At 48.7% G+C, this 22,500-nt stretch overlaps 1 protein-coding gene across 2 annotated transcripts in view; it reads left to right on the top strand.

Annotated features, from left to right (window-relative positions):
- Positions 1–22,500, top strand: part of LOC139749619 (uncharacterized) — a 218,801-nt gene that overhangs the window by 52,979 nt on the left and 143,322 nt on the right. The window contains exon 2 of one of the 2 annotated variants that reach the window (XM_071663751.1): positions 12,135–12,173. The exons of the other annotated variant lie outside the window; for it this stretch is intronic. Within the exon in view, the coding sequence (XP_071519852.1) occupies positions 12,135–12,173 (39 nt within the window). The remainder of the gene's footprint in view (positions 1–12,134; positions 12,174–22,500) is intronic. 2 annotated transcript variants of the gene reach the window in all.

The following is a 22,500-nucleotide window of genomic DNA, read 5'->3' as shown; positions in this document are numbered from 1 at the left end:
CCCCCATCCACCCGGTATCCCCCCTGTACCTGCTAACCCCCCCCCCCCCCCCAGTCCTCCCCGTCGTCACTTGTGGGTATTCGTTGATAGGTAGGTAGGTAGGTAGGTAGGTAGATAGTTAGGTAAGTCATTATTCCAGGATAGGAATGTAGGTAGGTAGGTAGGTAGGTAGGTAAGTCATTATTCCAGGATAGGAATGTAGGTAGGTAGGTAGGTAGGTAAGTCATTATTCCAGGATAGGAATGTAGGTAGGTAGGTAGGTAGGTAGGTAAGTCATTATTCCAGGATAGGAATGTAGGTAGGTAGGTAGGTAGGTAGGTAAGTCATTATTCCAGGATAGGAATGTAGGTAGGTAGGTAGGTAGGTAAGTCATTATTCCAGGATAGGAATGTAGGTAGGTAGGTAGGTAGGTACGTAAGTCATTATTCCAGGATAGGAATGTAGGTAGGTAGGTAGGTAGGTAAGTCATTATTCCAGGATAGGAATGTAGGTAGGTAGGTAGGTAGGTAAGTCATTATTCCAGGATAGGAATGTAGGTAGGTAGGTAGGTAGGTACGTAAGTCATTATTCCAGGATAGGAATGTAGGTAGGTAGGTAGGTAGGTAGGTAAGTCATTATTCCAGGATAGGAATGTAGGTAGGTAGGTAGGTAGGTAAGTCATTATTCCAGGACAGGAATGTAGGTAGGTAGGTAGGTAGGTACGTAAGTCATTATTCCAGGATAGGAATGTAGGTAGGTAGGTAGGTAGGTACGTAAGTCATTATTCCAGGATAGGAATGTAGGTAGGTAGGTAGGTAGGTAGGTAAGTCATTATTCCAGGATAGGAATGTAGGTAGGTAGGTAGGTAGGTAAGTCATTATTCCAGGATAGGAATGTAGGTAGGTAGGTAGGTAGGTACGTAAGTCATTATTCCAGGATAGGAATGTAGGTAGGTAGGTAGGTAGGTAGGTAAGTCATTATTCCAGGATAGGAATGTAGGTAGGTAGGTAGGTAGGTACGTAAGTCATTATTCCAGGATAGGAATGTAGGTAGGTAGGTAGGTAGGTAGGTAAGTCATTATTCCAGGATAGGAATGTAGGTAGGTAGGTAGGTAGGTAAGTCATTATTCCAGGATAGGAATGTAGGTAGGTAGGTAGGTAGGTACGTAAGTCATTATTCCAGGATAGGAATGTAGGTAGGTAGGTAGGTAGGTACGTAAGTCATTATTCCAGGATAGGAATGTAGGTAGGTAGGTAGGTAGGTAGGTAAGTCATTATTCCAGGATAGGAATGTAGGTAGGTAGGTAGGTAGGTAAGTCATTATTCCAGGATAGGAATGTAGGTAGGTAGGTAGGTAGGTACGTAAGTCATTATTCCAGGATAGGAATGTAGGTAGGTAGGTAGGTAGGTAGGTAAGTCATTATTCCAGGATAGGAATGTAGGTAGGTAGGTAGGTAGGTAGGTAAGTCATTATTCCAGGATAGGAATGTAGGTAGGTAGACATGTAGGTATGAGGATATTCGTAGGTAGAGATGTCTGAGCATGTAATCATGTCACGACTCCATTATTTTCGAAGATATACATCAATATACATTTATGTATGTGTATTATGCATCATCATCATATTGATGTATATATATATCATCAATAAATGTATAATGCATCAGGAAATACATCAGTCTGAATACAGTGCAGTTGGGTTATACATCATTCTTTCAAGAATGATTACACATATATCGGTGTGTATACTTGTATAGCATTATATACATTATTCATTAAATAAGCATCATATGTGAGCATTATATACATTATTCATTATATAATCATTATATGTGAGCATTATATACATTATTCATTGTATAAGCATCATATGTGAGCATTATATACATTATTCATTGTATAATCATTATATGTGAGCATTATATACATTATTCATTGTATAAGCATCATATGTGAGCATTATGTACATTATTCATTGTATAATCATTATATGTGAGCATTATATACATTATTCATTGTATAATCATTATATGTGAGCATTATATACATTATTCATTGTATAAGCATCATATGTGAGCATTATATACATTATTCATTGTATAAGCATCATATGTGAGCATTATATACATTATTCATTGTATAATCATTATATGTGAGCATTATATACATTATTCATTGTATAAGCATCATATGTGAGCATTATGTACATTATTCATTGTATAATCATTATATGTGAGCATTATATACATTATTCATTGTATAATCATTATATGTGAGCATTATATACATTATTCATTGTATAATCATTATATGTGAGCATTATATACATTATTCATTGTATAATCATTATATGTGAGCATTATGTACATTATTCATTGTATAATCATTATATGTGAGCATTATGTACATTATTCATTGTATAATCATTATATGTGAGCATTTTATACATTATTCATTGTATAATCATTATATGTGAGCATTATATACATTATTCATTGTATAATCATTATATGTGAGCATTATATACATTATTCATTGTATAATCATTATATGTGAGCATTATGGACATTATTCATTGTATAATCATTATATGTGAGCATTATGTACATTATTCATTGTATAATCATTATATGTGAGCATTTTATACATTATTCATTGTATAATCATTATATGTGAGCATTATATACATTATTCATTGTATAATCATTATATGTGAGCATTATATACATTATTCATTGTATAATCATTATATGTGAGCATTATATACATTATTCATTGTATAATCATTATATGTGAGCATTATGTACATTATTCATTGTATAATCATTATATGTGAGCATTATATACATTATTCATTGTATAATCATTATATGTGAGCATTATATACATTATTCATTGTATAATCATTATATGTGAGCATTATATACATTATTCATTGTATAATCATTATATGTGAGCATTATACAGATTATTCACCATGACAGTCTTGCCTTACCCCCAGTCTTGTGCTGGGATTAATTTGCATAATTAAACCTAACCTGGCGCCAGGCACGATGGAGCCGAACTGTCATGTTAACATAGCAGGTATTAACCCCGAACTGTCATGTTAACATAGCAGGTATCAACCCCGAACTGTCATGTTAACATAGCAGGTATCACCCCCGAACTGTCATGTTAACATAGCTGGTATTAACCCCGAACTGTCATGTTAACATAGCAGGTATTAACCCCGAACTGTCATGTTAACATAGCTGGTATTAACCCCGAACTGTCATGTTAACATAGCAGGTATCAACCCCGAACTGTCATGTTAACATAGTAGGTATTAACCTCGAACTGTCATGTTAACATAGCTGGTATCAACCCCGAACTGTCATGTTAACATAGCTGGTATCAACCCCGAACTGTCATGTTAACATAGCAGGTATCAACCCCGAACTGTCATGTTAACATAGCAGGTATCACCCCCGAACTGTCATGTTAACATAGCAGGTATTAACCCCGAACTGTCATGTTAACATAGCAGGTATTAACCCCGAACTGTCATGTTAACATAGCAGGTATTAACCCCGAACTGTCATGTTAACATAGCTGGTATTAACCCCGAACTGTCATGTTAACATAGCAGGTATCAACCCCGAACTGTCATGTTAACATAGTAGGTATTAACCTCGAACTGTCATGTTAACATAGCTGGTATCAACCCCGAACTGTCATGTTAACATAGCTGGTATCAACCCCGAACTGTCATGTTAACATAGCAGGTATCAACCCCGAACTGTCATGTTAACATAGTAGGTATTAACCTCGAACTGTCATGTTAACATAGCAGGTATCAACCCCGAACTGTCATGTTAACATAGTAGGTATTAACCTCGAACTGTCATGTTAACATAGCAGGTATCAACCCCGAACTGTCATGTTAACATAGCAGGTATCAACCCCGAACTGTCATGTTAACATAGTAGGTATTAACCTCGAACTGTCATGTTAACATAGCTGGTATCAACCCCGAACTGTCATGTTAACATAGCTGGTATCAACCCCGAACTGTCATGTTAACATAGCAGGTATTAACCCCGAACTGTCATGTTAACATAGTAGGTATTAACCTCGAACTGTCATGTTAACATAGCAGGTATTAACCCCGAACTGTCATGTTAACATAGCAGGTATTAACCTCGAACTGTCATGTTAACATAGCAGGTATCAACCCCGAACTGTCATGTTAACATAGCAGGTATCAACCCCGAACTGTCATGTTAACATAGCAGGTATCAACCCCGAACTGTCATGTTAACATAGTAGGTATTAACCTCGAACTGTCATGTTAACATAGCTGGTATCAACCCCGAACTGTCATGTTAACATAGCTGGTATCAACCCCGAACTGTCATGTTAACATAGCAGGTATTAACCCCGAACTGTCATGTTAACATAGTAGGTATTAACCTCGAACTGTCATGTTAACATAGCAGGTATTAACCCCGAACTGTCATGTTAACATAGTAGGTATTAACCTCGAACTGTCATGTTAACATAGCAGGTATTAACCCCGAACTGTCATGTTAACATAGTAGGTATTAACCCCGAACTGTCATGTTAACATAGCAGGTATTAACCCCGAACTGTCATGTTAACATAGCAGGTATTAACCCCGAACTGTCATGTTAATTGCAGGTATACGTAGTATGTAACATGGGTAACCCCGAACTGTACATGTTAACATAGCTAGGTATACAACCCCGAACTGTCATGTTAACAAAGGCAGGTATTAACCCCGTATGTCATGTACAAGCAGGTTTAACGATTGTAAGGTATCACCCCCGAACTGTCCCTTGTTACATAGCAGGTATCAACCCCGAGCTGTCATGTGATCAATAGCTGGTATAAACCACCGAACTGTCCACTGTTAACATAGCAGGTATCCAACCCCGAACTGTCCCATGTTAACATAGCAGGTATTAAACCCCGACTGTCATGTTACATAGCAGGTATTAACCTCGAACTGCCCATGTTAACATAGCAGGTAATAACCTCGAACTGCCATGTTAACATAGCAGGTAATAACCCTCGAACTGTCATGTTAACTAGCAGGTATTAACCGCGAACGTCCAATGTTAACATAGCAGGTATTAAACCCCGAACTGTCATGTTAACATAGCAGGTATTAACCCCGAACTGTCATGTTAACATAGCAGGTATTAACCTCGAACTGTCATGTTAACATAGCAGGTATTAACCCCGAACTGTCATGTTAACATAGCAGGTATCAACCCCGAACTATCATGTTAACATAACTGGTATCAACCCCGAGCTGCCATGTTAACATTGCAGGTATCAACCCGAACTGTCATGTTAACATTGCAGGTATCAACCCGAGCTGCCATGTTAACATAGCTGGTGTCACCTTCGAGCTTTCATATTAACATAGCAGGTGTCACCCCTACCTCGAGCCCTCATGTTAACATAGCTGGTGTATCCAAGTTGTCATCTTAAACTAAGGGTCTCCCCAAGCTGAGTCAAGTTAACATAGCAAGTGTCCCCCGTGCTGTCATGTTAACGTAGCTGTGCCATGTTAAGGTAGCTCTCACCCGAATGATCATGTTAACATAGCAGAAGTCGCCCGAACTATGCTATGTTAATATAGCAGGTTATCATCTGAGCTGTGTCATGTTAACACAGCACATGTCATTCGAGCTGCCATGTTAACATAGCAGGTGTCACAAGATACGCCATGTTATCCCAGTCATCACTACATCATTCATTCATTAACGAAGTAGAAACACGTATGTATAACTGAATGAAGCAGTAGGATTGTCTCAGATGGTTCATTCATTGTCGGATGGTTCATTCATTGTTGTAGGGTTCATTCATCGTCTCAGAAGGTTCACTCATTTTCTCGGAGGGTTCATTCATCGCTTCAGAGGGTTCAATAATTTTTCAGGATTCATTCATTGCCTGCAAGGTTCACTCATTGTCTCAGGGGTTATTCATTGCCTCTGAGGTTTCATTCATCGTATGAGAGAATTCATTCATTATTCAGTGGGTTCATTCATTGTCTCAGGGTTCGGTCACTGTCTCATCGCGTTCATTCAGTCGCTTCAGAGAGCCAGTCATTGTCTGGGGCGACCGGGTCGTTGCTTCAGGGTTCGTGTGTTGCTTCAGAACCGCTGCTCGTGACGTCAGAGGATTCATTTGTTGCGGGGGGGGGGGGGGGTTCTTGCCCGGGCCAAAGCTCATTAATAAGGCAGAAAGTGGAATGATTGTCTGATACAGTTGAGTCATTGTCTTAAAAGAGAGCCACTGCGTTCTCTCTCTCTCTCTCTCTCTCTCTCTCTCTCTCTCTCTCTCTCTCTCTCTCTCTCTCTCCTCTCTCTCTCTCTCTCTCTCTCTCTCTCTCTCTCTCTCTCTCGTACCCCAGACGTGAACGTCCAGCATTGACCTCAGTGTAAGTGTGGATATATATATATATATATATATATATATATATATATATATATATATATATATATATATATATATATAATCCTGCCCAGACCAGGTCCGGTAGACCTTGGAGGCTGAATGTACTTGGTCCATCACCTGGGAGGCTGGACGTACGTGGTCCATCAGCTGGGAAGCTAGACGTACGTGGTCCATCACCTGGGAGGCTGGCCGTACGTGGTCCATCACCTGGGAAGCTAGACGTACGTGGTCCATCACCTGGGAGGCTGGACGTACGTGGTCCATCACCTGGGAGGCTGGCCGTACGTGGTCCATACGCTGGGAGGCTGGACGTACGTGGTCCATCAGCTGGGAGGCTGGACGTACGTGGTCCATCACCTGCGAGGCTGGACGTACGTGGTCTATCACCTAGGAGGCTGGACGTACGTGGTCCATCAGCTGGGAGGCTGGACGTACGTGGTCCATCACCTGGGAGGCTAGACGTACGTGGTCCATCACCTGGGAGGCTGGATGTACGTGGTCCATCACCTGGGAGGCTAGACGTACGTGGTCCATCACCTGGGAGGCTGGACGTACGTGGTCCATCACCTGGGAGGCTGGACGTACGTGGTCCATCATCTGGCAGGCTGGACGTACGTGGTCCATCACCTGGCAGGCTGGACGTACGTGGTCCATCAGCTGGCAGGCTGGACGTACGTGGTCCATCACCTGGGAGGCTGGAGGTACGTGGTCCATCACCTGGCAGGCTGGACGTACGTGGTCCATCACCTGGGAGGCTGGACGTACGTGGTCCATCACTTAGGAGGCTGGACGTACGTGGTCCATTACCTGGGAGGCTAGACGTACGTGGTCCATCACCTGGGAGGCTGGACGTACGTGGTCCATCAGCTGGGAGGCTGGACGTACGTGGTCCATCACCTAGGAGGTTGGATGTACGTGGTCCATCACCTGGGAGGCTGGACGTACGTGGTCCATCATCTGGGAGCCTGGACGTACGTGGTCCATCACCTGGCAGGCTGGACGTACGTGGTCCATCAGCTGGGAGGCTGGACGTACATGGTCCATCACCTGGGAGGCTGGATGTACGTGGTCCATCACCTGGCAGGCTAGACGTACGTGGTCCATCACCTGGGAGGCTGGACGTACGTGGTCCATCACCTGGGAGGCTGGACGTACGTGGTCCATCACCTGGGAGGTTGGACGTACATGGTCCATCAGCTGGGAGGCTGGACGTACGTGGTCCATCACCTAGGAGGCTGGCCGTACGTGGTCCATCACCTGGGAGGCTGGACGTACGTGGTCCATCACCTGACAGGCTGGACGTACGTGGTTCATCACCTGGGAGGCTGGACGTACGTGGTCCATCACCTGGGAGGCTGGACGTACGTGGTCCATCACCTAGGAGGCTGGACGTACGTGGTCCATTAGCTGGGAGGCTAGACGTACGTGGTCCATCAGCTGGGAGGCTGGACGTACGTGGTCCATCACCTGGGAGGCTAGACGTACGTGGTCCATCAACTGGGAAGCTGGACGTACGTGGTCCATCACCTGGGAGTCTAGACGTACGTGGTCCATCACCTGAGAGGCTGGTCGTATGTGGTCCATCACCTGGGAGGCTGGCCGTACGTGGTCCATCACCTGGGAGGCTGGACGTACGTGGTCCATCACCTGGGAGGCTAGACGTACGAGGTCCATCACCTGGGAGGCTAGACGTACGAGGTCCATCACCTGGGAGGCTGGACGTACGTGGTCCATCACCTGGGAGGCTGGCCGTACGTGGTCCATCACCTGGGAGGCTGGACGTACGTGGTCCATCACCTGGGAGGCTGGACGTACGTGGTCCATCACCTGGGAGGCTGGACGTACGTGGTCCATCACCTGGGAGGCTGGACGTACGTGGTCCATCACCTGGGAGGCTGGACGTACGTGGTCCATCACCTGGGAGGCTGGACGTACGTGGTCCATCACCTGGGAGGCTGGACGTACGTGGTCCATCACCTGGGAGGCTGGACGTACGTGGTCCATCACCTGGGAGGCTGGACGTACGTGGTCCATCACCTGGGAGGCTGGACGTACGTGGTCCATCACCTGGGAGGCTGGACGTACGTGGTCCATCACCTGGGAGGCTGGCCGTACGTGGTCCATCACCTGGGAGGCTGGACGTACGTGGTCCATCACCTGGGAGGCTGGCCGTACGTGGTCCATCACCTGGGAGGCTGGACGTACGTGGTCCATCACCTTGCACCATACGTTCATGTCTACCACTCGTACCACATGAGGAGTGTGGTAGCGCTGTGGGGTATAATATATTTGGGGGTCTTCTCTGGGGGTCCAAATGGCACTTCCCCTCCCCTGAGTAAGTTGATGATGGATGAGTGTTTGTCTGACGAACTGACGTTGAGGATAAATGCCTTTTATTTTTAAACCGTTGGCTGGACCGGCAGGTTGACCTGGTTCAGGTTCACCCTATAACCTGGTTCAAGTTGACCCGTAACCTGGTTCAAGTTGACTCCGTAACCTGGTTCAGGTTGACCCCGTGTCTTGGTACATGTTTCAGGCTAACTCAGTGACCCAGCACATGGTCCATCTTGACCCCGTCACCTAATATCTGGTCCAGCTTGACCCCGTGTCCCCCCCATCTGACCCCGTGACCCATCAGCGTTGTCAGCTGCGCCAGGGCATCAATATATAAGCACGGGGTTGGCAGTACTGCCAGTGTAGCGCCTCACTCTGCCTACACGAATGTTTACCATCATATCCCGGTATGGCTATTTCAGGCAGTGGCCACCAGGGGCGCTGCACGCCACCTGCTGCTGACGTCACACCTGGACCTGATGAGTCCCTGGGGACCTGGTGGGTGTCAGGTCACCACGCCGCCCACAACCCGACCCTGAAATCCACACCCTTGACCTCTGGTGACCTCGATCTGTTCCTCGGGTATTGGTTGCCATGTGCCCCGTGGTGACCTGATGGGGAGTTGGTCACGTGATGACCTCAGGGGAGTGGGACACACACTCACACACACAGTGACCTGATGGGAGTGGGTCATATGATGACCTCATGGGTAAAGGAGGCACGATGACCTCGTGCATGACGTCATCAGAGAAGCTCTCTGACCGGAAACCACGTGGTTGTAGGGGAAGTGAAAACCACGTGGTTGTAGGGGAAGTGAAAACCACGTGGTTGTAGGGGAAGTAGGTCATGTGTAACGAACCTCGTACATTTCTACGAGAGAGGGAGCTCGTCTGAGAGAACAGGGAAGGCTGGCTGGCTGGGTGGAATAGACTGTATCTGGTCTGCCAGAAAGCGTTTGACACTGACCCTATTGAAGGGCAGTAAAGATGTTTAATCTTCAGGTGGGAGTTGATGGGTTACTGTCTGGATGGAACAGAGGGTTATTTGATCATTAAAGTGGAAGGGAAGGAAAGACACATCGTGGGGGCTTTCATGGAATGGGATGAAGTCAGTCATGGCTGGCGTGCAGTGAGGTCTGATACAGGTACCAGCGCTGTTCTTGCTCTGTGTGACCTGCTTCCCGAAGGATTGGACTCCTCGCTACATAGGTTTGCTGATGATGCCGGAATAATGATGGCAAGTAAGACGCCAGCAGGATGGTCTGGTCTCAACACCAGCAGACGTAGGCACACGGGGACAGCTGGTCTGGTACGTGGGTCAGGTTCAGCGTTGAGCTTGTGTGATGAAGACGGGTTGTAGTGGACGATGGGCGCACTCAGGGAGGAGTGGACGGTGGGCGCACTCAGGGAGGAGTGGACGATGGGCGCACTCAGGGAGGAGTGGACGGTGGGCGCACTCAGGGAGGAGTGGACGGTGGGCGCACTCAGGGAGGAGTGGACGATGGGCGCACTCAGGGAGGAGTGGACGGTGGGCGCACTCAGGGAGGAGTGGACGGTGGGCGCACTCAGGGAGGAGTGGACGATGGGCGCACTCAGGGAGGAGTGGACGGTGGGCGCACTCAGGGAGGAGTGGACGGTGGGCGCACTCAGGGAGGAGTGGACGGTGGGCGCACTCAGGGAGGAGTGGACGATGGGCGCACTCAGGGAGGAGTGGACGGTGGGCGCACTCAGGGAGGAGTGGATGGTGGGCGCACTCAGGGAGGAGTGGACGATGGGCGCACTCAGGGAGGAGTGGACGATGGGCGCACTCAGGGAGGAGTGGACGGTGGGCGCACTCAGGGAGGAGTGGACGGTGGGCGCACTCAGGGAGGAGTGGACGATGGGCGCACTCAGGGAGGAGTGGACGGTGGGCGCACTCAGGGAGGAGTGGACGGTGGGCGCACTCAGGGAGGAGTGGACGATGGGCGCACTCAGGGAGGAGTGGACGGTGGGCGCACTCAGGGAGGAGTGGACGGTGGGCGCACTCAGGGAGGAGTGGACGGTGGGCGCACTTAGGGAGGAGTGGACGGTGGGCGCACTCAGGGAGGAGTGGACGATAGGCTCACTCAGGGAGGAGTGGACGATGGGCGCACTCAGGGAGGAGTGGACGATGGGCGCACTCAGGGAGGAGTGGGCGGTGGGCGCACTCAGGGAGGAGTGGACGGTGGGCGCACTCAGGGAGGAGTGGGCGGTGGGCGCACTCAGGGAGGTGAACTGCAGGATTGTGTGTGTGACGCGGACGTAGGAGGTGACGTCATCAGCAGTCCTTCCTCAACCTACTTAACATGACCAGAACTGGTCACCACACTTACAGGTCAACTTGATGAGGGCAATAAGTGTCATAATTAAGCTTTGTTACCAGGGAAAAGCCTTCGAGTTTTGCCCATCGTAGAAAAGAGAAGAGTGAGGGGTGACTTGATCATAACCCTTTATTAGTGAAACAGTTTGATGACTTAGACGATGAACAGTTGTGTGAGATTCAAATATAAGAACAACCACAGGATGATGTACACACGTGTGTGTGTGTGTGTGTGTGTGTGTGTGTGTGTGTGTGTATGTGTGTGTGTGTGTGTGTGTATGTATGTGTGTGTGTGTGTGTGTCTGTGTGCTCTGTGTGTGTATGTGTGTATGTGTGTGTGTGTGTGTGTGTGTGTGTATGTATGTGTGTGTGTGTGTGTGTGTCTGTGTGCTCTGTGTGTGTATGTGTGTGTGTGTGTGTGTGTGTGTGTGTGTGTGTGGTGTGTGTGTGTGTGTATGTGTGTGTGTGTGTGTGTGTGTGTGTGTGTGTGTGTATGTGTGTGTATGTGTGTGTGTGTGTGTGTGTGTGTGTGTGTGTGTGTATGTGTGTGTGTGTATGTGTGTGTGTATGTGTGTGTGTGTGTATGTGTGTGTGTGTGTGTGTGTGTGTGTGTGTGTGTGTGTGTGTGTGTGTGTGTGTGTGTGTGTGTGTGTGTGTGGTGTGTGTGTGTGTACACACGGTACAGCAGTACACAATATTGTCCCTTATGTTGACATTCAACATGATCCATCAGTAATGTCTCGTCTTACTCATGTGTTGTATGTTCTCATGATCATACCTCCTCACATTACTTGATCATACCTCACATTACTTGATCATACCTCACATTACTTGATCATACCTCACATTACTTGATCATACCTCACATTACTTGATCATACCTCACATTACTTGATGAGAGAGAGAGAGAGAGAGAGAGAGAGAGAGAGAGAGAGAGAGAGAGAGAGAGAGAGAGAGAGAGAGAGAGTTATAAAGTGTTGTATGTTGACAACTTATTTTCTCTTCCTCTTCCCCCAGGTACGTTGTGGTCCCGGGGCCGCCACACGCCTTATGATGGTAGGTCACAAGGGTGAAAGTCATGTGTTTCTACTTGTGGTATTTACTACCTGGATTATCCTGATCAAGTTCAGTGCAAGAATGGCATTACTCCAGTTCGCAACCTTACCAACAACTTTATATATATATATATATATATATATATATATATATATATATATATATATATATATATATATATATATATATATATTGCACTGGAAAGTGAGACACGATAAGAACAGGACAAGGATCAAAGGCTTTCTTTAATCATGTTAAAGAGTATGATCATTGTATTGACTGGAGTAAAGCTAATTCAGTAATTAAATGTAACATCTTTACTACGAAAAATATCAGTAAATCTTCTATTGTTAAATACACAGAAATTTCCACTTTGATAATAGTGAAGGTCTATACATATTAGATAGCTTTATTGTAGGTAAAATTGGTAAACAGTTCCCTTTCTTGTTCACATAATGAAAATGTTTATGACATACAAGATGACACACCCAAACACCATCATCCAGTAACGCTTGTTTACCAATGGCGTCTTAGCTACGTCTCTTCCTTGTATATCAACTGACTGTTCTACGTCTTGTGTCTCATTCTTGTATCTCCCCTGACGATGTGATCATTACACGAAAGTGCACTTGGGAACTTTTCGTGCTTCATGTTCCAAGTGTATTTTCGTGTAATGATCTCATCGTCATGGGAGATACAATAATGAGATAGATGTAGAATAAGAACAGATGACTGAGCCTTTGAGGGAATATCCTCACTTGGCCCCCTTCTCTGTTCCTCTTTTGGAAAATTAAAAAACGAGAGGGGAGGATTTTCTGTCCCCCGCTCCCTTCCCTTTTAGTCGCCTTCTACGACACGCAGAGAATACGTGGGAAGTATTCTTTCTCCCCCTATCCCCAGGGATGATATATATATATATATATATATATATATATATATATATATATATATATATATATATATATATATATATATATATATATATATACAAGGTCTGAGGTCTGCGCATCAGATTTCCAATCATCCATTTTCAAATATCTAATTTCTGTTGGTTCAGTGGAGGAGTTTGTCAAGTTGTTGGTTCAGTCATCAATATTTGTACTGTGTAATGACCCTGAACACGTGTCTTAATGTCCACCCGAGAGAGAGAGAGAGAGAGAGAGAGAGAGAGAGAGAGAGAGAGAGAGAGAGAGAGAGAGAGAGAGAGAGGGGGGGGGAGGGGGAGCAGGAAGTAAGCACATTTGTAGATAAAGAATTTCTGCGGATTTCCATACTGTGGTGTAGACAGAGCTGTAGAATACCTGTCTCACTCTATACCAGCCTGTCCTGCACTATCCCAGCCTGTCCTGCACTATCCCAGCCTGTCCTGTACTATCCTGTACCATCCTGTCCTGCACTGTACAACACAACCACATGAACACATCCAGAAGTAGAGATGATGGAGAAGGTCCAGAGGAGGACAACAAAGATGGTGCCAGAATAGAGCTTCAACTCGACCCATCTTGGGATAGAAGAGTGAGGGGTGACTTGATCACAACCTTTATAGTATAAAATAGATGGCCGACGTGAACAGTGAACAGTTCTACCAGAGATGTAGAGAGAGAACAACCAGAGAACATAACATGATAGTAAGCAAGAAACTTGTTATAAAAGTTGTCAAGAATGACTGTTATAATACAGGAGTGGAGGATGAATGGTACACTTGAGGACATGGTTCATGATCACACAATACACAAGTGTAAGTTGTACGATGGTGGAGAATGTTCAGGAGATGGGGCCCCCACCAGTGTACAACTCCCTCCCCGTACAGTACAAGAGATGGGGCCCCCACCAGTGTACAACTCCCTCCCCGTACAGTACAAGAGATGGGGCCCCCACCAGTGTACAACTCCCTCCCCGTACAGTACAAGAGATGGGGTCCCCACCTGTGTACAACTCCCTCCCCGTACAGTACAAGGGATGGGGCCCCCACCAATGTACAACTCCCTCCCCACACGTACGAGATGGGGCCCCACCAGTGTACAACTCCCTCCCCGTACAGTACAAGAGATGGGACCCCCACCAGTGTACAGCTCCCTCCCCGTACTGTACAAATGGGTAATTTCAGCGCCACATGAACACGACCACATAAACAGTGCCACGTAGTGCCAAACCACGTAGTGCCACACCACGTAGTGCCACACCACGTAGTGCCACAACCACGTAGTGCCACACCCACGTAGTGCCACAACCACGTAGTGCCACACCACATAGTGCCACACCCACGTAGTGCCACACCACGTAGTGCCACACCTCTCGTACACACTCACACTCCACCACACAAGTAAGGGGGTCGTAGTGAACCATACTACAAGAGAACCAGCAGGTGGTGGCACTGAACCGTATATACTACCACACTCAGCAGGTGGTGGTCGTGAACAAGAGAACCAGCAGGAGAAGTCACAAGATAGCCTGGCAGGTTGGAGAACCAGCAGAAGGCGTCACAAGATAGCCTGGCAGGTTGGAGAACCAGCAGAAGGCGTCACAAGATAGCCTGGCAGGTTGGAGAACCAGCAGGAGGCGTCACAAGATAGCCTGGCAGGTTGGAGAACCAGCAGGAGGCGTCACAAGATAGCCTGGCAGGTTGGAGAACCAGCAGGAGGCGTCACAAGATAGCCTGGCAGGTTGGAGAACCAGCAGGAGGCGTCACAAGATAGCCTGGCAGGTTGGAGAACCAGCAGGAGGCGTCACAAGATAGCCTGGCAGGTTGGAGAACCAGCAGGAGGCGTCACAAGATAGCCTGGCAGGTTGGAGAACCAGCAGGAGGCGTCACAAGATAGCCTGGCAGGTTGGAGAACCAGCAGGAGGCGTCACAAGATAGCCTGGCAGGTTGGAGAACCAGCAGGAGGCGTCACAAGATAGCCTGGCAGGTTGGAGAACCAGCAGGAGGCGTCACAAGATAGCCTGGCAGGTTGGAGAACCAGCAGGAGGCGTCACAAGATAGCCTGGCAGGTTGGAGAACTCGGCTGAGAAACATTGATTTTTTGAGGTTGTGAGAACGACTGGGCCCGACCCTGGGGCCCGCCTGCCTGCCTGCATGCTGCTGTTATGGTGGTGATGGTAGGGGTTATGGTGGTGATGGTAGGGGTTATGGTGGTGGTGGTGATGGTAGGGGTTATGGTGGTGATGGTAGGGGTTATGGTGGTGATGGTAGGGGTTATGGTGGTGATGGTAGGGGTTATGGTGATGATGGTAGGGGTTATGGTGATGGTAGGGGTTATGGTGGTGGTGGTGATGGTAGGGTTATGGTGGTGATGGTAGAGGTTATGGTGGTGATGGTAGAGGTTATGGTGGTGATGGTAGGGGTTATGGTGGTGATGGTAGGGGTTATGGTGGTGATGGTAGGGGTTATGGTGGTGATGGTAGGGGTTATGGTGGTGATGATAGGAGTTATGGTGGTGATGGTAGGGGTTATGGTGGTGATGGTAGGGGTTATGGTGATGGTAGGGGTTATGGTGGTGATGGTAGGGGTTATGGTGGTGATGGTAGGGGTTATGGTGGTGATGGTAGAGGTTATGGTGGTGATGGTAGGGGTTATGGTGGTGATGGTAGGGGTTATGGTGATGATGGTAGGGGTTATGGTGGTGATGGTAGGGGTTATGGTGGTGATGATAGGGGTTATGATAGTGATGGTAGGGGTTATGGTGGTGATGGTAGAGGTTATGGTGGTGATGGTAGAGGTTATGGTGGTGATGGTAGAGGTTATGGTGGTGATGGTGATGATAGGGGTTATGATAGTGATGGTAGGGGTTATGGTGGTGGTGATGGTGATGATAGGGGTTATGATAGTGATGGTAGGGGTTATGGTGGTGATGGTAGAGGTTATGGTGGTGATGGTGATGATAGGGGTTATGATAGTGATGGTAGGGGCTATGGTGGTGGTGATGGTAGAGGTTATGGTGGTGATGGTGATGATAGGGGTTATGATAGTGATGGTAGGGGTTATGGTGGTGGTGATGGTAGAGGTTATGATGGTGATGATAGGGGTTATGATAGTGATGGTAGGGGTTATGGTGGTGAAGGTAGAGGTTATGGTGGTGATGGTAGAGGTTATGGTTTTGATGGTGATGATAGGGGTTATGATAGTGATGGTAGGGGTTATGGTGGTGGTGATGGTAGAGGTTATGGTGGTGATGGTAGGGGTTATGGTGATGATGGTAGGGGTTATGGTGGTGATGGTAGGGGTTATGGTGGTGGTGGTAGGGGTTATGGTGGTGATGGTAGAGGTTATGGTGGTGATGGTAGGGGTTATGGTGGTGATGGTGATGATAGGGGTTATGGTGGTGATGGTGATAGGGGTTATGGTGGTGATGGTAGGGGTTATGGTGGTGATGGTAGAGGTTATGGTGGTGATGGTAGAGGTTATGGTGGTGATGGTAGAGGTTATGGTGGTGATGGTGATGATAGGGGTTATGATAGTGATGGTAGGGGTTATGGTGGTGGTGATGGTAGAGGTTATGATGGTGATGGTAGGGGTTATGGTGGTGATGGTAGGGGTTATGGTGGTGATGGTAGGGGTTATGGTGGTGATGGTAGGGGTTATGGTGGTGATGGTAGAGGTTATGGTGGTGATGGTAGAGGTTATGGTGGTGATGGTGATGATAGGGGTTATGATAGTGATGGTAGGGGTTATGGTGGTGATGGTAGGGGTTATGGTGGTGATGGTAGGGGTTATGGTGGTGATGGTAGGGGTTATGGTGGTGATGGTAGAGGTTATGGTGGTGATGGTAGAGGTTATGGTGGTGATGGTGATGATAGGGGTTATGATAGTGATGGTAGAGGTTATGGTGGTGATGGTAGAGGTTATGGTGGTGATGGTAGAGGTTATGGTGGTGATGGTGATGATAGGGGTTATGATAGTGATGGTAGGGGTTATGGTGGTGGTGATGGTAGAGGTTATGGTGGTGATGGTGATGATAGGGGTTATGATAGTGATGGTAGGGGTTATGGTGGTGATGGTAGAGGTTATGGTGGTGATGGTAGGGGTTACGGTGGTGATGGTAGGGGTTATGGTGGTGATGGTAGGGGTTACGGTGGTGATGGTAGGGGTTATGGTGGTGATGGTGATAGTGAGGATGGTGATAGTAATGGTAGGGAGAGGATGGTGTTTGCTTCGGCCAGAGAGGGTCTGACACCACTGGGGTCACAACCATCAGAGGTCAGGACTAAGAATAGTCTGTATATTTATGACTGAATTAGCCAGTAAGGTCAACACCAGTCGATAAGGTCATGGCTAACAACACCTAGTAAGGTCAGCAATAACATCAGCTAGAAAGGTCAGATCAAACGACAGCGCCATTAGGGTCAGGTCTGACGACCGCCAACAGGGTCAGGTCTAACCACAGTCATCAAGGTCGTGTCGAGTAACAGCCAGTTAAGGTCAGGTCTGATAACTGGCCAGTAAGGTCAGATGTAAGAGCAGCTATTAAGGTCAAGTCTGACAACCAATAAGGTTGGCTAGTAAGGTCAGGAGGAGAAGCGCCTCTTCCCCTACCACCAGTAAGGTCAGGAGTGACGTCATGACCTTACTGTAGCCGTATCTTCCTCATCTGTCTGCTGGTGTTATCTTCCCGCCCCCCCCTCCCCCATCCCCTGCCTGGCCTCACCCCCTGCCAGCAGGGTTGTCAGAACCCCTGCCTGGCCTAACCCCCAGCCAGCAGGGTTGTCAGAACCCCTGCCTGGCCTCTCCCCCTGCCAGCAGGGTTGTCAGAACCCCTGCCTGGCCTCACCCCCTGCCAGCAGGGTTGTCAGAACCCCTGCCTGGCCTCACCCCCTGCCAGCAGGGTTGTCAGAACCCCTGCCTGACCTCTCTCCCTGCCAGCAGGGTTGTCAGAACCCCTGCCTGGCCTCACCAGCTGCCAGCAGGGTTGTCAGAACCCTGCCTGGCCTCACCCCCTGCCAGCAGGGTTGTCAGAACCCCTGCCTGGTCTCTCCCCCTGCCAGCAGGGTTGTCAGAACCCCTGCCTGGTCTCTCCCCCTGACAGCAGGGTTGTCAGAACCCCTGCCTGACCTCTCCCCCTGCCAGCAGGGTTGTCAGAACCCCTGCCTGGCCTCACCAGCTGCCAGCAGGGTTGTCAGAACCCCTGCCTGGCCTCACCCCCTGCCAGCAGGGTTGTCAGAACCCCTGCCTGACCTCTCCCCCTGCCAGCAGGGTTGTCAGAACCCCTGCCTGGTCTCTCCCCCTGCCAGCAGGGTTGTCAACCTGTTGTTTGTACCGCTGATTATATCAGCAGGGTTCACAGCGACGACGACCAACAATATTTTGTCACTAAACAATATTTTGAAACTTGTGAAAATTGCTGGTGTGGTGTTGGCTGGTACAACACTGTGTGGTGTTGGCTGGTACAACACTGTGTGGTGTTGGCTGGTACAACACTGTGTGGTGTTGGCTGGTACAACACTGTGTGGTGTTGGCTGGTACAACACTGTGTGGTGTTGGCTGGTACAACACTGTGTGGTGTTGGCTGGTAGGACACTGTGTGGCGTTGGCTGGTAGGACACTGTGTGGTGTTGGCTGGTAGGACACTGTGTGGTGTTGGCTGGTAGAACACTGTGTGGTGTTGGCTGGTAGAACGCTGTGTGGTGTTACCTGGTACAACACTGTGTGGTGTTGGCTGGTACAACACTGTGTGGCGTTGGCTGGTAGGACACTGTGTGGTGTTGGCTGGTAGGACACTGTGTGGTGTTGGCTGGTAGAACACTGTGTGGTGTTGGCTGGTAGGACACTGTGTGGTGTTGGCTGGTAGGACACTGTGTGGTGTTGGCTGGTAGGACACTGTGTGGTGTTGGCTGGTACAACACTGTGTGGTGTTGGCTGGTACAACACTGTGTGGTGTTGGCTGGTAGGACACTGTGTGGTGTTGGTTGGTAGAACACTGTGTGGTGTTGGCTGGTAGGACACTGTGTGGTGTTGGCTGGTAGAACACTGTGTGGTGTTGGCTGGTAGGACACTGTGTGGTGTTGGTTGGTAGAACACTGTGTGGTGTTGGCTGGTAGGACACTGTGTGGTGTTGGCTGGTAGAACACTGTGTGGTGTTGGCTGGTAGGACACTGTGTGGTGTTGGCTGGTAGGACACTGTGTGGTGTTGGCTGGTAGGACACTGTGTGGTGTTGGCTGGTAGGACACTGTGTGGTGTTGGCTGGTACAACACTGTGTGGTGTTGGCTGGTAGGACACTGTGTGGTGTTGGTTGGTAGAACACTGTGTGGTGTTGGCTGGTAGGACACTGTGTGGTGTTGGCTGGTAGAACACTGTGTGGTGTTGGCTGGTAGGACACTATGTGGTGTTGGCTGGTAGAACACTGTGTGGTGTTGGCTGGTAGAACACTGTGTGGCGTTGGCTGGTACAACACTGTGTGGTTTTGGATGGTAGAACACTGTGTGTTGTTGGCTGGTAGGACACTGTGTGGTGTTGGGTGGTAGAACACTATGTGTTGCTGCCAAACAGTGTTGCCAATGTTGCAGGTGTGGTACTGCCAAACAGTGTTGCCAAAGTTGCAGGTGTGGTAGGGAGGAAGTTAAGATTAGTTTTGCAGTATAGCCAACGTCTGGCTGGCGTCATGTGTACGTTCCTCATGGCTGATGATGTCATCCAGGATGGTCGGAGAGAGAGAGAGAGAGAGAGAGAGAGAGAGAGAGAGAGAGAGAGAGAGAGAGAGAGAGAGAGAGAGAGAATGTCAGAATTCGTTAAGGTCAGAAAGTTTAATCTAATCAGCCAAGGTTAACTTGGGAAGTGTGAAGTTACGAGACCTTACCACAGACATATCTTACTCACTAATTGAGGATTATATATATATATGAATATATATATATATATATATATATATATATATATATATATATATATATATATATATATATATATATATATATATATGTACTTCGCAGTTTCTCGCCGTAGCAAGGTAGCGCCATGCATAGATAACAAAGGCCCCATTCGTTCACACTCAGTCTCTAGCTGTCATGTAATAATGCACCGAAACCACAGCTCCCTTTCCACATCCAGGCCCCACAGAACTTTCCATGGTTTACCCCAGACGCGTCACATGCCCTGGTTCAGTCCACTGACAGCACGTCGACCTTCTTTGCCCTGCTACTTTATGTAGCGCCGTCGTGAAGTTTCAGAAACCCCAATGAAGTGGTTATTGGGGTCTAATGATAATGATAAACTTGATTTTGTGTACATTATGGTAACATGTGTACATTATGGTAACATGTGTACATTATAGTAACATGTGTACATTATGGTAACATGTGTACATTACGATAACATACATTGTGTACACATTGCCCACAGCACGTGCGCCACGAGCCCAGAGCCGCACCATCTGCCACCACCTGTTCTGTCTGCCTCACCATCTGCCACCACCTGCTCTGTCTGCCTCACCATCTGCCACCGCCTGTTCTGTCTGCCTCACCATCTGCCACCACCTGCTCTGTCTGCCTCACCATCTGCCACCACCTGTTCTGTCTGCCTCACCATCTGCCACCACCTGCTCTGTCTGCCGCACCATCTGCCACCACCTGCTCTGTCTGCCTCACCATCTGCCACCACCTGCTCTGTCTGCCTCACCATCTGCCACCACCTGCTCTGTCTGCCTCACCATCTGCCACCACCTGTTCTGTCTGCCTCACCATCTGCCACCACCTGCTCTGTCTGCCTCACCATCTGCCACCACCTGCTCTGTCTGCCTCAAGTTTACCTTCACCGACCTGGGCGCCTCCCATCATGTGGTCCTCGCTCTGCAGTCAGGGTTGTGATGGGTTGTAGGGCAGGCGTGTTATCACCAGGGTTATGATGGGTTGTAGGGCAGGTGTGTTATCACCAGGGTTATGATGGGTTGTAGGGCAGGTGTGTTATCACCAGGGTTATGATGGGTTGTAGGGCAGGTGTGTTATCACCAGGGTTATGATGGGTTGTAGGGCAGGTGTGTTATCACCAGGGTTATGATGGGTTGTAGAGCAGGTGTGTTATCACCAGGGTTATGATGGGTTGTAGGGCAGGTGTGTTATCACCAGGGTTATGATGGGTTGTAGGGCAGGTGTGTTATCACCAGGGTTATGATGGGTTGTAGGGCAGGTGTGTTATCACCAGGGTTATGATGGGTTGTAGGGCAGGTGTGTTATCACCAGGGTTATGATGGGTTGTAGAGCAGGTGTGTTATCACCAGGGTTATGATAGGCTCCCCCCCCCTCCGGTGGGTACTGTACCTATCCTGGTGTTGTAACAGTTGTTGGCTCGGTCTATCCTGGTGTTGTGGTGGTGTTGGCTCGGTCTATCCTGGTGTTGTAACAGTTGTTGGCTCGGTCTATCCTGGTGTTGTAACAGTTGTTGGCTCGGTCTATCCTGGTGTTGTAACAGTTGTTGGCTCGGTCTATCCTGGTGTTGTGGTGGTGCTGGCTCCTCCTATCCCCTAGCCGGCCATGTACGTGGTCATCACGTGACCAGCTCCACCACACGCTGATGGCTACACTGCATCATCCCGCCTCCTGCTCGACCTCCTGCTCGACCTCCTGCTCGACCGCCTGCTCGACCACCTGCTCGACCTCCTGCTCGACCGCCTGCTCGACCGCTTGCTCGACCACCTGCTCGACCTCCTGCTCGACCACCTGCTCGACCTCCTGCTCGACCGCCTGCTCGACCTCCTGCTCGACCTCCTGCTCGACCTGCTGCTCGACCTCCTGCTCGACCGCCTGCTCGACCTCCTGCTCGACCGCCTGCTCGACCGCCTGCTCGACCTCCTGCTCGACCGCCTGCTCGACCGCCTGCTCGACCTCCTGCTCGACCGCCTGCTCGACCACCTGCTCGACCGCCTGCTCGACCGCCTGCTCGACCTCCTGCTCGACCGCCTGCTCGACCGACTGCTCGACCGACTGCTCGACCACCTGCTCGACCTCCTGCTCGACCTCCTGCTCGACCACCTGCTCGACCTCCTGCTCGACCACCTGCTCGACCGCCTGCTCGACCACCTGCTCGACCGCCTGCGCGACCACCTGCTCGACCTCCGTATATTCAGTTTCACGCAGGACTTGTTGATGGGGAGGTGGTGAGGTGTTGTGGTTTAACGCCTCTGTGTTCACACTTCTGCTTGTAAAAACCCGTTACAACCCTGGCCTCTCTCATGCCTGGCGCCACCGTAACATTTAATCATCCTCGAGAAGCTCACATCACACAAGTAATTAGAGAAAGCCTTGGTGAAAAGAGGAGAGGTGGTGAAAGTCTTTCGTAAGGTGAAGTACGGCAGAGCGGCTGGAGTGGAATAATCCTATTCAAATGCTGCAGCTTCATG

The sequence above is a fragment of the Panulirus ornatus genome, chromosome 7 (assembly GCF_036320965.1).
Source record: "Panulirus ornatus isolate Po-2019 chromosome 7, ASM3632096v1, whole genome shotgun sequence".
Taxonomy (NCBI): domain Eukaryota; kingdom Metazoa; phylum Arthropoda; class Malacostraca; order Decapoda; family Palinuridae; genus Panulirus; species Panulirus ornatus.
Note: the sequence above shows the minus strand (reverse complement) of the source record. Positions and strands in the feature narration are given on the sequence as shown.